Below are 18,103 nucleotides of genomic sequence, written 5' to 3'. Positions count from 1 at the left end.
CCATTGAACTATACCAGTCCACACAAGCCTTATCCATAAACAATCTAAGTATTTCAATTTTCTTTTCATCCTCTGTTACATCAAAGCGTTTACATTCACTCTCAAAAATATCAATCCATTGGTTAGCATTAGAATGTTTACTTGTAAATTTTTCAATTACAAACTTTTCTGCAATTTTTGTCAAGTTTTGTTCTTTAACTTCCTGTGTATTTTGTACAAATTTCTCAAACAATTTTTCCAGCGTACCGGTTTCTGTTTGATATGCAACAGAATTTTTTTCTTGGTTTATTTCTTCTAAATATTGATTCTCAAATTGTAAATTATCGTCTTCATCTATGTATATTTTATTGAGTTCATCTGTCATTGTAATCCAAACCCTTCTGACCTGGTATCGTTTTTTCAAACTATTTTTCACCTTATTGTAAGCGGCTGTTTTCAATATTTCCTTATGATAACTAATTGCTTGTAGCTCTTCAGGTATTGAATAGACTTTATTATCACTTGTGGTTATTGAGGTAAGCGAAAGAATATTTGATTTTCCATCACTTCCAGGCAATAGTGTAAATTCAAAACGTAGTTTATCCATCTTTGATTATAGTTTATAAACAAAAATGTCGTTTTATAAGATTATTAGGTATGTTGTTTTATTTATATGTATTATATGTTTATTAAAATAAAACTTCAATGTGTTGCTTGTTATTTCGGACAAAGAAACGACATTTAAAGTTTATTTATAATCTAGTTAGAAATTATTTTTCATAAAATTTTATACAATGACATAATATTTATCTGTCAAGGCTTCTCCACTTTACAGCACATGCGCGGACGTTCCGGCACATGTCGACAGCGCATGCGTGACATAATTAAAATTAAAGAAAGGAATAACTTTCTTTACACATATATTATTTTAATTATATTTATTATTTCCATTGTAGGAGACCAGCATACGGCGTGCCTGGGTGGTCATCGTCGCTCAAGGACATCAGCAATACCAGGGACACAGTCACTGTTTGCTGCATTTGCTAATTGTGTCAAATTTGTTTAGTTTAGCAATCTTGTCTACGATACTCGGAGGGAAGAAACAATTAAACAGACAGACAAATATATGAAATCGATGATGATCAGTCAAGAAAACCCAAAAACCTTACGCTGAACTTTATGTCCAGATACACTTCAGTTAGGTTAATAAAAGCATGTACATATATAGGTCACTTCTAACATTTTTCGGCAAGGTAACGTGTGTGTTGTTTGACTTCACTAAAGAATTTATCTATCGAATTCAATATACCTATTACACGATTTTTTCGTACCTGTCTCGAATGCGGATGCGGATGTTTCGCAATCTTGAACAATTCTTCTAACAACCATTCCAATAACTCGTCGTTTTCCTTCAGAGCCTCTGAATCTTTGACTTTATCTGCACCCTAGAACCATATTTTAGGATTGAAAAAATATTACAACAGAATGTATTCTATAATTCCTTAGCTACACTGATAAAATAAAATACGTACTTCTTAATTATAAAAATAGTGTGTTTGAATGATGTGTGCATTATTAATGATATAAAGTTAAAATTTAATGAGGGTTGAAAGTTTTCGTGATTAGTAAGATATAAAGTGTATTTTCCGTAACGAGTGCCCGTACAAAGTTATAGTATTCATGAGAATTTTCAAAATGATTCGGTGTGTTTTTTTTACAATTTCAATCAACTTTTGATTTCCGAACGGATTTGTTTTGTTTGTAAGTTTTTTTATGAGTTAAAATAAATAACAGTCAGCATGCCCGCAAAAGTGTCGTATAGATACAAAACCTCTTTCGGTAATTCGGTCCAAAGATCTCGATTTTCGTTCGAATTCACGCCTTCGACGCACAGTACCAACGACTCGCCTATTTGTAAATGAATCTCAAACTCCTTGCTCTGAAACAAATATTTTGAAAATTATACTCAGTTATTGTATAGTCCATGTAGGGCAGTCAGCGGGAATTTTACAGAGTCCCTACAACATCATTCATATAAGGATAATAATCTAAGTTTTTTCTATAAGACAACAGTAACTATAGAGAAAGAAAATATTTTTCATGATAAATATATATCTTATCATTGAGCTGTGATACATATTTGCCAAATTTAATATCTCGTTTGTACAGAGTATTTACGAGCTATTACCAGAACATAGATTAACCAACTCACATCTTTGGCCATCTCAAGGAATCCCATTACGATTTGTTTGGCGAAACTCAACCTTTCCCCGCAGCACATAAGGCCTAGCGTATACAGCGCCCTCTCTTTGATCTTCGACGGCAACTTGGCGTTTCCAACGATCTTGAACAGTCTCTGAGCGACGGTGAACTTAGTCACGACGTCGTTCGAATCATCCATAGTTTTGTTTACGTTGAACGGGTTGTCCGACTGTATGAGAGTGTCCTCTTTGGGCGATGTATTGGGTAAAGGCAGGCCGGAACATCGAGCCAGCAGCGATATCGCAGTACACGAGGCGCTCACTAATAGCGTTTGGGGACTGATAAGGAAATTAGCTGAAAACAACGTTAATCAACGAGTAAGCTTTTTTTTATTATTATTTTTATTGTTTAAATGGGTGGACGAGCTCACAGCCCACCTGATGTTAAGTGATTACCGGAGCCCATAGACATCTACAACGTAAATACCGCCACCCACATCGAGATATGAGTTCTAAGGTATCAGTACAGTTACAACGGCTGCCCCACCCTTCAAACCGAAACGCATTAGTGCTTCACGGCAAAAATAGGCGAGGTGGTGGTACCTACCCGTGCGGACTCACAAGAGGTCCTACCACCAGTAATAAGCACACTGCACACAAACAGCTTGCCACATGCTGTGGCTTTTATCAGTCTTCATTAGTTAGTGAAGGAGTTTAAGATTCTTTGATATCATATTTTACTAGTTTGATAACACTACAATGCAATGAGAAACAGTGAGTCAAAATACTACCGAAATAATGAACAGTTTTTTATTTTCGGGAAAAGCGCTGACAGCCCTTCCGATGTCGAGCCCAGTGAGTTCGACATTAAATTCGTGATTCAAAACAATTAGATCGACTTACCCAAGCACAACGCGGCCTCTTGGTAAGGTTCCCAGTCGGCGGCGCTAAACCCTTTCCCGCCAAACTTGCCGCGCGTCGACAAAACGACCGCCCTCTCGCAAACATTCGCGAAGGCGCTCAAATATCCGCATTGACTCTCTAGGGACTTGTTGTTTTTTCCTTGCGTAACGAATTCGGAGATCTCCTTATCTATGGCCGTTTTTTCGCTGGTGTGAACGAAGATTATAGCATATATGACCGCGGACGTGTCCCTGATGTGTTCTTTGGTGCTAGTCGTGAACAAATTTCTCAAGAAAGGCAGTAGATTTGTGTACTTTGAGGCCATCTTCTCCGGTATACATCCGATAATGTCCAAGAAGCAAGTTAGTGCCATTAAATCTGCAAGGTATTTTTTTGAAATCATTTTTTTGAACCTTTTTTTTTCCTACCTAAGCTGATAGTCTTTAGAGGTTATTTCAGCGTAACCGTAACTAGTAGGTGAGCTCACGGGGCTCGAACCTGACGACGTTGCTAACCGTGCTTCGCAGAATATACCACCGGATCGAAAACGCGACCCACTGAGAAGTTCCGACGAGAATCTCAGTGGGCTGTCTGTGGGTTAATTCACTCGTCGAGCACTTCGTCGCAAGCGACGGGTTCGGCTAGGACGGTGACCGGTGCTTGAGGTACCTAAAAACACATTAATGGATCGGGAGGATCCGTAATGAAGTGTTTAGGGCGACGTCGACTGTTTACCATTCGGTCCGCAGGACCGGCGGCCACGATGACAGGGTTCTCGTGTCGTGCCGCTTTGTTGAAATGGTTTTAACCTGTTTTAAATTATATTTACATTGGATAGACCCATCAATGTTTGCTGATGCCGAATCTAAGACATACCTGGACTAGCGTTCAGCACCGAAGTGATCAGCGTGAGGTATCGGTCGAGCAGCTCCGTGTCGAGCAGGTTCTCGTAGAAGTACTTAGCGAGCAGCGGGGACGTCGCGTTCGGGTGATCCGAGCAATCCTTCAGGCCGGCGTCGCGGTTCAGACACATGCGAAGATACCTTAGTATCTACAACAAGAGAATACACTGAAAATTGCAACGACGACGAGAGTTTTAACGACGTAGGGAAAGATCTTCCACCGAGCGGGTGATATTGTATATTGCAAGCTTATTGTTACACCGGTAATACGCCATATATCGCAGAATAGCAGAAACGAATATTAAAGGAACTAGTAACACTGAGAACGCTCGAGAAGTACAACGCCATCTATTGTCTGAGAGCGGAAACAGACATCGAAGGTACTCGACTTGCCCAAAATGTTCTCAATAAATGTAGGGATGTCGTATCGACTATAAAAGCGTTGCGGGGATGGCACGCAGTCAGTCAGTAATCGGAACTACTCGAAGCGAAACAGCGAACGGATCACTTGAAGCGAAGCGGAAGAAGCGAATTACGTATTGTTAAGTGCTCTGTAAGTGCTCTAAGTGTTTAATACAGTTTTAATTTGTACTTTGGATGAATTTTTATTTATCCCGAGCCCCAGCGCTTAACATTATCTTGAAAATGTCGTAAGCGAGAATCAGGGAATCTGTCAAATATCTTGTGTTCTATGATGAACGACTTCGTATCACTGAGCCGAGTATTTCTGTCGCCTAACCGGCACACAGTTGTAATACCGGATGGCCATTATTCCTAACCTAATACCTTAGTACGTATTTCCTTAAATAAAATGGCATCTGCCTGTGATATTTGAATCCAACATTGACATTTTTACTGGTGTTAGGACCTCTTGTCAGTACGCACGGGTAGGTACCACCGCCCCGCCTATTTCGGCCGTGAAGCAGTAATGCGTTTCGGTTTGAAGGGTGGGGCAGCCGTTGTAACTATACTGAAACCTTAGAACTTATATCTCAAGGTGTGTGGCGCATTTACGTTGTAATGTCTATGGGCTCCAGTAACCACTTAACGCCAGGTGGGCTGTGAGCTCGCCCACACATCTAAGCAGTAAAAACAAAATAAAAAAATATAGTCAAATCTCCGATATGAATGCACTTACGTTTTATCTTAGAAGCCACGAGCCCTTAACAATATGTTGATAGACAGTAATCGTATAGCAGTCCAATATCTGAACCATTTCCACCTACCTCTTGATAAGTCAGCGGATGAAACTGCAGCACCTGGTTGTTGATCACGAACCTATGCTTAGCGTTCGAGCCCTTCTTCCTCTTCTGCATTTGTTTCCATATGTAGTTGACCATATCTTTGAACTTCGGCACGGCCAAGTCGACGCCTTCCGAAGACACGTCTTTGTTTTCATCGGGCGACTCTCCGTCGAAAATAACGATTTTTGTCTCTTTCTTCGCCACATTGTTTACGACATCCTCTATCTCGCTCGGTCGTGATGTCCCGTATAAACATTTCAGGGCCTCCGTCGAAATTTCGTCTTTGCTGTAACGAGTACAAAGACTTTTTGTAATGACCCATTATAAATTAATAATGTAACAGTTCTGGCATATACCGACTCGACTACCCCTGCATGAAGTGGGAGCCAGTGGTCCGCGACACACACGTCCCTATTAACTAGAGATGAGACAGTTCGTTTCCAACGTATCGTGAAAATGCCAGCACCACACAACACATCCTGTATTACTTGTCTGACTTTTTGGCGGGAACGCGAGGAATGAAGTTGTGTGATTTGTTTTATTTATTCTATTTAGTGTTTCTTCGGGTTTAAATGATTAATAAAGGTGGTTTATTGATTGTTTAGTTTCTGTTCACAAGGTAAAGTGCACATATTTGGAAAAATGAAACAAAGCCGCTGAACGTAACTTCTCGGGATCCTCCAAAAAGTCCACTGAAAAAACCTCAGTAAATGACCACCATTTTACTGAGATTATATTATTATTTCATCCCATATCATATCATTTCATTTAATTTCATGCGAATTGATTAAGTTTCCTTCGTTTTTTATTATTCATAAACTGTAAATAATTATTAAAACGGCGAATTATAAAAATCTTATTACTTGACGCTGGCTAATGCACAAACCGTGCCGGAGCCAAAAACTAAAGAAGAAGAAGAATTACCTGTCTCCGCTGGCCAACAGCAACAAGTACCGCGCCGGTATATACTTGGGCGGGAACACGGTCGAAGCGTAGCGCATCGCTATATAGCGTATCATCGACTCCTCGTTTTGCATGTAACTGAGAACAATTAATTATCTATATATATATAAAAATGAATTGCTGTTCGTTAGTCTCGCTAAAACTCGAGAACGGCTGGACCGATTTGCCTAATTTTGGTCTTAAATTATTTGTGGAAGACCAGAGAAGGGTTTAAAAAGTAGATAAATATGAAAATACCCCCCCCCCCCCGGACGGATTCCTTTTGTATGTTTTAATTTTATTTTATACAAAAGTTTAGGTCTTTTATTTATCGATTGAGATACTACGAAGTCTGCCGGGTCAGCTAGTATCATATAAATTTAAATTCATGTAAAGAAAAACCTTTATACCTTTAACTCTAAGCCCTAAACTCTTTGGTTTTTAAAAAAGGATTTTTCTTCAGTGTCATGGGTTGAAGTCTGTCACCGAGTAAAATGAGAGTTCAGTTTTATATAGTTCATTAATACTGTTTAATTTTTTATACTAATTTTAAAAGAGATTAAGGGCTTTAAATGTTCTTATCTTATATTACATATAACAGAAAACGCAATCAAGCCTTTTATTGTTTACTCATTCTGAAGTAAATATCAGTATATACATTATTTTTTAATATTAGTAATAGAAGTCACATAGTAATACTGGACATTGAGGGTATGCTCTATCTCTTTCCCGTAAATAGTGTTGTCGTAGCACGTGCGTGAATCGCGTAAACATTGACGTCATTGTTCAATAAAGTGCACTCTGCCTAGACGTTACAACTAAAACGAATAAAAACTTACTGGTCCAACAAAGCGAACAAGACTAGTGCTTGCGTTTCATCGAATACGGAATTCGGTTTAGCCTCAGCAGATTCATCGACATCCATCTTATCTTGAGATGAGCACGGGACTTCAGTCGGTGTCGTGGCTTTAGAATTTTGCTTCTCTGCATATCAAAAAAATATTATTAATTCTGATATAAAGCACAAATTCATATCTTCTATTTAAAGCACCTACCTAAATAAAAAAATAAGAGAAATTAAACATAGCACAAAAATCTATAAATTTATTAAGGTAGTTTGAAATGCCTAATGTGACGTCACAGAATGATAGAAAAGATCTTCTCAGATCTTTCTTTCATTTCGAATTGAATGTTTTTTTTAAATTATTATTGCTTAGATGGGTGGACGAGCTTACAGCACACCTGGTGTTAAGTGGTTACCGGAGCCCATAGACATCTACAACGTTAATGCGCCACCCACCTTGATATAAATTCTAAGGTCTCAAGTATAGTTACAACGGCTGCCCCATCCTTCAAACCGAAACGCATTACTGCTTTGCGGCAGAAATAGGCAGGGTGGTGGTACCTACCCGTGCGGACTCACAAGAAGTCCTACCACCAGTAATAAGTATCTGTCAAAGATAATTGGTTTTTAAAGTCTATGTGTACTTATTCGTACCCACAATAGAAGAGGTAACTCTTGCTTGGAGCCTTTGTATGAGGAGGGATATATTTAAAAAAACTGACCTGCAAAACTTGTCTTGTAAGCTACGGCCATGTCGAGTAGCGCGTCTCGTATGGCCGTTTTGATCTCGGGCGGGGCTTCTGGGATTTTCTTTATTAACTCTTCGAGCAACGAGAACTGGCCGCTGCTCACGCAGTCCGGACACTTTATCGCTAGACGACCTGTTTGTAGGACCATGGTAATGTTACGCCGGCAATGGTATTAACGTCATCTATCGCCGAATAGCCGAACGAATATCGAAAGATCTAGTAACATCTAGAACGCTCGAGAAGTACAACGCCATCTATTGTCAGATAGCGGAAACACACATCGAAGCTACTCAACTTGTGAGGAATGTTCTCGACGATTCTAGGGATCTCGTATCGGTTATAAAAGCGTTGAGATGGCACGCAGTCAGTAATCGGAACTATTCGACGCGAAACAGCGAACGGATCACCCGAGGCAAAGCAGAAGAAGTGAATTAAGAATTTTAAAGTGTTCTTTCAGTGTTCTAAGTGATAAATACAGTTTTAAGTTGCACTTTGGTGGAACTTTTATTTATCCCGAACCTCAGCCCGCAACAGTAACAATCGTGTTAATTTAAAGCTTTGTCTCTTTCTATCGCGTAATCTATGAGCTAAGTGAAATGAGATGACATAATCGTCCCGTACGAGCTGATGATCTGCGGCCTTAACTACACTCCATGACTTCGTTTATAATTCAATGAAGTACAAATGCGCCACCCGCTGTAGATTAATGATACTATATAAAAAAAAACTCCTCTAAAGTTTCAACAAATACAGACAGTGAAGAGTTTTAGATATAGTACGCATATTATAGTAGTATGACGTGACAGATAAACAGGCAGATCAATATTCTAACACACCTACTATAATATAGGCAGGTACTATCTTTGATTTGTTTTTATTACGCGATGCTACCACTACAACGTCGTTGTGAATCGTGAGCTTATGCTGTACAAACCCAGACAGACGTAGGCTTTGGGTTGATGTTCAGGATGCTCTTCAGATCTGATTATCTTCAGCAGACCTTGTAGGAATACTGTCGATACTTTCTGTAGCTGGAGAAGATCGCCGCTGCAACAGATATTATCACAATAATTATCGTTTACTAGCTGACCCGGCAGACTGCGTAGTGCCTCAATCGATAAATAAAATACCTAAACTTTTGTATAAAATAAACTTAAAACAAACAAAAAGAATTGGTCCGACGGAGGACACATCAAAAGAAAAACCAAATTGATATTTTTATTTAATTCCGAGCATTTTCATATTTATCTACCATTTAAAGCTTCTCTGGATTTCCACAAATAATTCAAGACCAAAATTAGCCAAATCGGTTCAGCCGTTCTCGACTTTTAGCGAGACTAACGAACAGCAATTCATTTTTATATATAGAGAAGAAGAAGAAGATTACTATTTATCGAATTATTACTGTATTTATTTTTATTAAAAAAGTAGATGTGAACTTAAATTAAAATTTTAAATGGTATATATATAATCAAACAATCGTAGTTCACGCGGAGAAATATATCAGACGTTTAGCTGTGGGATCGGCCTACGATACCACCCCTATATGATTTTTTTTGGAGTTGGAATCGTCAACCGACGCTTAATGATAGTACTGTAAGTAGGAAGTGTAAAAAGACTACACGGGTAGCTACCACCATTCTGATTACATCTATTACGAAGCAGCAGTCATACGTTCCGTTTCGCAGGATGGAAGAACCTATCTACGATATTAGATTCTGAGCGCATGGCTCAAAGTAGAGTAGCCGGTATTCAGGTTGTGTCTTTGGGCTCCCGAGGCCACTTCACAAAATCTGATCTGTGAGCTCTTTCACCCATAGATATTTTTTTTACTTTTTGACGGAAACGCGAGGAGTCAAGTTGTGTGATTTGTTTTATTTTGTCTATTTAGTGTTTCTTCAGGTTTAAATGTCTAATAACGGTGGTTTATTAACTGTTTAATATCTCTGAAAGTGCAAAAATGTGGGAAAATGAAACAAAGCCGCTGGACGTAACTTCTCGGGATCCTCCAAAAAGTCCACTGGAATCATCTCAATGACCACCACTATACTGAGATTATATTTCATCCCATATCATCTCATTTCATTTAATTTCATCCGAGTTAATATCTCAAATTAATTATCTTAATTTCATTTCATTTCACTCCATATTATCATTTTTCATAAAAATATGAATATAAATTAAAATAAGACATGACTTAAAGGTCTTAGTTACCAGGTCATAAAATTCCTTAACAAAATAATTTTAAAATTACATCACCGAAATTGTCCGTTCGTTACGAGGTGCAAGGAGGGCGCCCATGGCATTACTGACGTCCATGAGTGACGGTGAGTAATTATCATCAGTTAGGCCATATGCTCTTCTGCCTATAGTGACTTATAAAAATAAAAAATTGTAACGGGACAACTTACGAACTGATCACGTTCGACAAGAACACGAGTCCTTGGTTGCGTAAACGCGAGTTTGTGTTCGGATCGAACAACGACACGAATACCACCTGAAATAGAATAAACGTTCACATATTAAATATTTCACCCGTCCGTTATCGACGGGCCTGAGACGGCCATTTTGTAGCATCCATCTCAATGCGTCACTATAACCGCTTCCAATTTTGTGTCAGTGCGCTTAGTGCGAGTTTTGTAACGTTCTCGATAGCGTGAAAGTTAACTCAATGCGGGCATTTGGAACAGCGCCCCTAGCGGCAAACGTAGGCAAACGTTCCGACTCCATACAAAATTTAGTTAACTTTTACGTTATCGAGACCGTTAAAAAAACTCGCACTAAGCACACTGACATACAATATAAATTGCTTTATCGAACAACAAGACAGGCTATGGAGGTTTAAGCAGAGCCATTTATTTAAAGTTTAAAATTTGGAAAAAATATTAGGACAAAAAAAACTTCTTCAGCTATATATTGAATGGAGTAAGCTTAATTGAAATTCAATTAAAAATTGGAACTCTTTAATGTTAATATTAAAGAGAACGGACCTTTAATTAAAAAGATAAATGTCGCGTATTAAGCGAAATATAAAACTAGTGGTAGGACCTCTTGTCAGTCCGCACGGGTAGGTATCACCACCCCGCCTATTTCAGCCGTGAAGCAGTAATGAGTTTCGGTTTGAAGGTCGGGGCAACCGTTGTAACTATACTGAGACCTTAGAAATCATGTCTTAAAGTGGGTGGCGGCATTTACGTTGTAGATGTCTATGGGCTCCAGTAACCACTTAACACCAGGAACCAACCTAAGTAATAAATAAAAAAACACTCTTTCACCTCTAGAAAGAGTAAAATCGTTTTATTTCTTAATTCGACGAACAATCCACCTGGTGTGTACTGTAGTAACTACAGTATGTAGGCATCACTATGTGAATGCCCCCACCTACCTTGAGACACGATATCTATGTATCAATTATTTTGCAATTAGATTGCATTTAAATTGCATTTTTTTTAAATACGGAACTGACGTAAACCTCGTCGCCATGTTAGTCATATTTACCTGAACACAATGCGGAAACAAAACCGCCGGACCGGTGGCCTTAATCAAATATTGTATTAATTTCAATCGCAGGCGCGTACAAGCCGGTACCTAAAAACGTAATTTTGAAGTTTTTAACCGATCACAATAATGGTCTCTTTTTTTTCCTACCTATTCTAGTAACCACAAAGGGTTATTCTAGATTCACGGAACTAGTAGGTGAGCTCACGGGGCTCAAACCGCAGTGTTGCTAACACTGGCCCTAGCAAGAGCAGTGCTTCGCAGAATCTACCACCTCAAATCTCAGTATTTGGTGTCTACGGGTTAATTTACTTGCAGAGCCTTTCGTCGCAAGCGACGGGTTCGGTGAGGACGGTGACCGGTGCTTGTGGTACCTAAAAGCACCGTTTATGGATCGGGAGGAGCCGTAATGACATGTTTAGGGCGGCTTCTCTCAATGTCATTTTTACTGTATCCCGATTCTATGACAGTCATGACTATTTGAAAGCCTTTGCTAAAGCAAATAGTGCTTTATAAACATTTTTGTCCGGTCTTACAATACGACCGGTATAATTATCTACGGAAGGGCAGGAATCATTTGGGAAGGAGGAGTATCTAGAGGTCAATGTCACGTGTGTCTTAAGGATTATCTAGAAATACTATTATATGTGGAGGCTCCCTTAGCCAGAGTACTGACCAATTGTGCTAAGGGTCGGAGAGTCGGTCAATTAAAAGTCATTAAAATTTAGATGTATTATACATTTTAAATGGCGTTGAGCAGGGCCCAGGTAAATATAAATGGAGCAAAATTTTGACACGATGGTATCCTAGAGAAAGCAAAAGGGAAAAAGGTGACCGCAGGAAAAATGGGATGACCACATAAGACAAGTGGCAGGCGTCACATGGAACAGAGTGGCTCAAGAAAGACATGAGTGGAAAAGGTTGGAGGAGACCTTTGTCGATTGACAAACAGATCTGTAGAAAATAAGAAAATTTCAAATAAGAGACTAGATTAAGGTTTACATAAAATTTAAGTTTTCTGTATATTATATTTAGTCATATAATTGTAGTATGGATCTAAATAAAAGGCTATTCAATTAAAAAAATACATTTTAAAGAGCGTTGGTATTTTAGGACGATTCAAACTTACCTTGCGATCGTCTGGAGGCACTTTGGAACCTCCCCAAGTGCCTAAATATAGAGAGTATAAGGGGAATACCACTGATGGCTGCGACCAGTCTACAGAGCTGAAACATTATTTTATATTACTAATATTAATTACTCAGATATTAGTTGTAACCCAGTTGTATAAACAGACCCATTTCAAGTACCATTACATAACAATAATGACGTAACGTTCCATGAACTGATCTTATCGTTTGAAATGTTTCACTATAGGCATGCTTAATACTTAGTATTAAGTAATTATAACGACATTATGTAAGTTCAGTGATACTATTGGAAATCGTCGTGGCCTAAGCGATAAGACGCTCGGTGTACTCGTATCGAGCGATACGACTATGTCAGCGTTCAAATCCCACATGCAAGTAACAATTTTTTTTTTATAAAATTCTCGACTGATTTCCTACAACACTATTATCTCTATCTCTATCTATATATAAAAATGAATTGCTGTTCGTTAGTCTCGCTAAAACTCAAGAACGGCTGGACCGATTTGGCTAATTTTGGTCTTGAATTATTTGTGGAAGTCCAGAGAAAGTTTAAAGGGACATAAATATGAAAATGCTCGGAATTAAATAAAAATAACAATTTTGTTTTTCCTTTGGTGTGTCCTTCATCGGACGGATTCCTTTTGTTTGTTTTAAGTTTATTTTATACAAAAGTTTAGGTCTTTTATTTATCGTTTGAGGCACTACGAAGTATGCCGGGTCAGCTAGTATATCATATATGCAACAACGATACATTTAAGAATTACCTGTTCACTCTTATGAGGGGGCTGTTCGCGTGATTGGCAACGCTGAATCGTGAGTCAGCTGCGGCGACAATCAATGGTAAAAGCACATCGTTGTCATTGAAGACGTCTTTGCTTATAAATTTCACAATAGACAACTTTATCTATAAATCAAAATAATAAATGTATCATTTAAATTTAGAACGTCACCTCGTAGTAATCAAATAATTTACCACGATTATACTATAAAGTAAGGGGTGATAGTTGAAAATATGCTTGAGTGAGTACATGATTGAGTGTTGTAGTATTGTTTTTTTTTTTTCTATTAAAACGAGGTTAGAACATAATTGAACATTAACTTTAAAAACTTAATTTATAAAAAAAAATTAAGTCGACTATAATAACAATAAAGTTTAACAAGTTTTTAGTAAAGACTGAGAGGGCTGCGACGCTGTCTCACATTTCCTCGCCTGTACCCGTATGTAACCAATGACGTCATTATTGTTTTTTCCGAGAGAATACAATGATGTCTATCTGATAATGAACTAAAAAGGTTTACAACTTCTAAGCTTATGTTAATTTTCAATAACCAAATGCTTTTAATTTTTAAAAAAATACCATTCCAGACAGGTTAACTTGATAGACGAATGATAATGCAAAATATGTGCCCGGCGTTATATAAGCTTACAAAGTGTAAGGTAATAAAGACGATACGTCGCAGACTTCCGCGATGGACGTGGACACCATATTAAAAAAAGAAAACCCGCCAAACGCATGATTTTTTTCTCCCTACCTATTCGCTGGTAGCCTATGAGGCTATTTCAACTACGCCCGGACGGGTGGTAGGTGAGCTCACGGGCTCAAGCTGAGATAATTTGCTAGCCAGACCAGTGCTTCGCAGAATCTACCACCGTATCGGAATCGCGACCCACTGAGAAGATCCGGCGAGAACCTCAGTGGGCAAAACGTTTGACGGCAATTAAAACTGCTATTACGGTTTAATCTCGCTTTTATTGGTACACACAAACTTTATATCGACAGAACTGAAGAAAATACTAAAATATTATCACATTACATTATGAGTTCGTGCAGCAATCCTACTTGTTTCTGCTACGAAGTACCCATACGATCTAATGTGAAGGGTATGACTCCAGTTATACATATATTTGAGGTTGCGACATCAAAAAAAGTGTTATGTCTGTGAGCTTCGGTAATCACAGAATATCAGACGCAAATCTGCCTACTTACAGTAATAAAAAAAAACATTTTCATTTCTGCTTTAGTTAATGCTTTTAGAGTACTCATTTTACTTTTTCCAGGGCTAACTGGGGCATTCTAAGAGTTAACGAACATAAAATTATAAATATCTATGAACAAATAAATGATTCAACATGTCATCGTAGGTCGAATAGGCGATGTATATACATATTTTAAGATCGTCATAAATTATTTATTTGATTCCCAGTTTTGAAAGCATTAATGATAATTTATTTTTCATGTTACCTGTTCTAGTTGATTTGGATTCAAAAGATTTTTCTCAACCAATCTCTTGTAAGATTTCATACTCATTCCTGGTGGAACTTGAAACTCAGTCTCTCCTTGATTTGGCAATGCTCTGGGGCAAAGTTTATTTTCATTGTTGTGAAGTTAAAATTTTTAATTAATTACACAATTTATATTTATAATTGCTCCTTACTATTAGATTATTATAACAACTTCTAGTGGCATAGCTTTAACAGTATTGATAAAAAAAAATATTATTAATTGGAAACATTTTTTGTATTGACTGTACAATTGAGACCTTCTTGTCTACCAACTAGTGGCAATATTCAATCTACAGTGACTACGGTCTCAAGTACTACTTAATACCAGATGAATTTACAGGTTAATTATTATGCAATGTTAATGATTAACCACTTTCACCAGATGTGACCACCATAGTTTTAATATTGAAACCTTTAAATAAATCTTTGAAAATAATTGATGATTGTTAATCTATTAAAATATATTACTGTATTATCCAAGATTACCTGTAGGGCAACAGAAGTATATCTGTGGCAAATTTTACTATTAATGTGGCCAGCTTTGGCTTCTCTTTCAAATTTAGATCCGTTTCCTTAATTTCACCCAACAGAGGCATTACCAACATTAGAAGGCTAGAAAAAACACAATACTTTTATGATTTGTATCTCACACATTAATATTCGTACAATTAATGTTGAATATGTCTTAAACTTGTGTATAACAATACACAAGCAACAAAAAACACTAGTTCACAAATACTATTATACTAAACAAAAAAAAAATCAGCAAAGTTTTGAAGTAATGTGATATCTGTTTTAGCAATTGCAAACAGAAACATGATTTCACTTTAAAGGGAATTAGTTTATACATATTCGTTTGTGTAAAAAAATTAAAAATAAACTTGAAAATAAAAAAAAAACCTTTTTTTTATCAAAAATAACTGGTATCTAATGGCAGAACAAGAGATATAGTTACGAGAGATATAATGAGTTATAGTTTTGTCACTGAAAACTTTAGTATACAGGCCATTTAACAATTTTTCTTGCAATAAGGGAAACTATATAGTTGTCTCTGAAACTATAATCAGAATGCCTAACATTTAAAAAAAAAGGTGATAAGTCTATTTCATTCAAACGATGTGTTCATTGACTGATACCCTACTCACCCGTCTTGATGTCCCTGGGGCTTATTATCCATTGCTTCTATCAGTGATGGAGCTAATATAATTTGTTGTTCATGGGGTAATCTCGGAAACCCCATTGTAATGTAAATGATGGAAAAATTCTAAAAATAAAATAGAAAATTCACTTCTGAGCAGGTAGAAGCTCAGCTTCAAAACCATTTAATTCGCTACCACAAGCACAGCAACTTTCTAGGACAAGCTATCATTTAAGAAATGCCATACTTTAATTTAGAAGAATACAAAAATTCTCACAATTATAAAACTGTTGGAATTACGATCCATGTAAAGTTGCAGAAGTGTTTGTACAGGTAATTTTACTTCAGCACGACATTTCACCCTCTTATTTACATGCACCAGTAGCTCCATCACTTTAGTGCGGACCTAATACAAAGAAAGATAACATGACGACTAGAATAAAGATGACAAGAAATGAGCTGAAAACTACAAAAGTACAGTTTTATTCTTTAAAATTTTTATATTATACAACATGAACACCAAATCTTTATCACTACTGCACTACTAACCAACAGAACAGTTCCTTTTCTATTATTTTCTGGTGTGAACTTACTCTTCATTATTTAGATGCCTTTCTTCTAAGGAATAACAAAAAACACTTTCCAATAAGCATTAGCCTGACTTTGGTATTACATATATCCATGACAGATAAGCTTGCTGGGCCAGTATAGGCTGAACTGAACTACTATAGATGGCAAAGAAAAATAAAACTTAATTGCCACTAATCCAGTAAGACTTAATTCTGCAGTATTTCAAATATACACTGTTTGCAAGTATTCCTTACAAAATAGAGCTACACTCTGTAATAGTTAGCATTTGATTAACATAAAACTTGTTCGAAAGTCATTTTTCTAGAAGAAATAAAATAAAGGTCCCTTCACAAATGCCAAATGTCCTTCGTTCTCACAATTATATTACTAGTTAGTATGTAGAACATAGGTGGGTACCTGTTCATGTGAAGATGATAACTTCAATATAACAGGCGGCAGGAATCTATTAAGGCAACTTTCGAGCTGCTCATCAGTATCAGCATTACCAAGTCGCAAAAAGACTCTATCCAGTAACACTGGAATATAAGACAAACCAAAATTTATACGTCCAGCGCACTCTTTATATTTTACCTGCGTTTCAATTAATCAAGTCAATTTTATAAATGCATTTAAGAAAAAGTTAAAAGAGCAACTAACACAAGTCATTTGAGTAATCACTTCCACTCTCAGATACATCCATCTCGGACATTTTATATTTAAATTTTCAGAATTATTGATGTTGGTAGGCTATTTTTCAAACTTGTACAATTTTCACTGCAATGACAAAGAAAATATTGATTTTTGACAGTGACGTTTTGTTAATGTAAATGAAAACCTAAGGCAAAGCAAATTTCTGAAATTTCCGCGTTCATCTCGCATCAAATTATGTCTTAAATGATTGCAGGAAGTCTATTTTTTAATACCATTAGTATGATGGATGGTGATTAAAGAAATAATTTCAGACTTTGTGGCGGAAACGCAGAGCCAAGCTGTGTATATTTTTTACCTTTCTAATTTAGTTTTTGTTCAGATTTGTGTAATAATAGTAACTTAATAGCCGATTAGCACCTGTGAAAGAGACAATTATGTCAGATTTTTTTTAAACTGAATTCCCAGCAAATTCTCACCATTTACCGAGACAATGGTGAGACCCAGACAACTTCATCTCATCTCATTTCATTTAATCATGATCCCAATTGATTACAAGCATCAATCAACTCCATTCACCTACACACCTCATTCCGATCCATAATATTTGAATCAAGTTATTATAATTTTATTGGAACAACTTTTAAACTCGATACTGGCAACAATAGCTCGCTCGAAGCCAGTTGCTATACTCAAAAAAAAAATTCTTTTATCCGAATCAATAACTGTTGACGCCGGTTTAAGCAAAATTGCTGGGGTACTTTCTTTAAGAGCTTTCCTCGCACTTCTAACTGGAACTATTGTTTTCATCCAGTGAATTCTAAGTTTTTAGGTGTAATTTTTACAACGGCTATAAAATTCGGCAAAGGGAAGGAGTCTCCCCGATGCTTCAAATGAGAAGTCCTTAACGATATAGTAACATATTGGCACTGGCTTTGCTATAGCCATGAGCATTGATGAACACTTAAGACCATGGAACATAAATGTATCTGCTTTCGATGATAATAAATAAAATGTCTCAGGCTCTTGTATAAAAAGGTAGTTTCCTCC

The 18,103-nt window shown here is 37.0% G+C and overlaps 1 protein-coding gene across 2 annotated transcripts in view; it reads right to left on the bottom strand.

Annotated features, from left to right (window-relative positions):
* The window catches only part of LOC101744844 (proteasome adapter and scaffold protein ECM29), a 42,746-nt gene extending 25,528 nt beyond the window's left edge, over positions 1-17,218 (bottom strand). For both annotated transcript variants that reach the window (XM_062675022.1, XM_038019018.2), the window contains exons 1-20: positions 17,063-17,218; positions 16,823-16,941; positions 16,113-16,241; positions 15,843-15,961; positions 15,184-15,309; positions 14,657-14,768; positions 13,178-13,317; positions 12,392-12,488; positions 11,263-11,352; positions 10,176-10,261; positions 8,699-8,811; positions 7,738-7,896; positions 7,011-7,155; positions 6,154-6,270; positions 5,212-5,515; positions 3,960-4,134; positions 3,084-3,461; positions 2,192-2,535; positions 1,811-1,918; positions 1,311-1,424 (exon numbers count right to left, since the gene is read on the bottom strand). In XM_062675022.1, the coding sequence (XP_062531006.1) occupies positions 1,311-1,424; positions 1,811-1,918; positions 2,192-2,535; positions 3,084-3,461; positions 3,960-4,134; positions 5,212-5,515; positions 6,154-6,270; positions 7,011-7,155; positions 7,738-7,896; positions 8,699-8,811; positions 10,176-10,261; positions 11,263-11,352; positions 12,392-12,488; positions 13,178-13,317; positions 14,657-14,768; positions 15,184-15,309; positions 15,843-15,961; positions 16,113-16,241; positions 16,823-16,941; positions 17,063-17,114 (3,027 nt within the window). In that variant the 5' untranslated portion in view covers positions 17,115-17,218. The remainder of the gene's footprint in view (positions 1-1,310; positions 1,425-1,810; positions 1,919-2,191; positions 2,536-3,083; positions 3,462-3,959; positions 4,135-5,211; positions 5,516-6,153; positions 6,271-7,010; positions 7,156-7,737; positions 7,897-8,698; positions 8,812-10,175; positions 10,262-11,262; positions 11,353-12,391; positions 12,489-13,177; positions 13,318-14,656; positions 14,769-15,183; positions 15,310-15,842; positions 15,962-16,112; positions 16,242-16,822; positions 16,942-17,062) is intronic.
* Between the last annotated feature and the right edge of the window lie 885 nt (positions 17,219-18,103).

This window comes from Bombyx mori, chromosome 22, assembly GCF_030269925.1.
Source record: "Bombyx mori chromosome 22, ASM3026992v2".
In the NCBI taxonomy this organism is placed as follows: domain Eukaryota; kingdom Metazoa; phylum Arthropoda; class Insecta; order Lepidoptera; family Bombycidae; genus Bombyx; species Bombyx mori.
The sequence above is the reverse complement of the archived record's forward strand: the minus strand, read 5'-3'. Positions and strand labels throughout refer to the sequence as shown.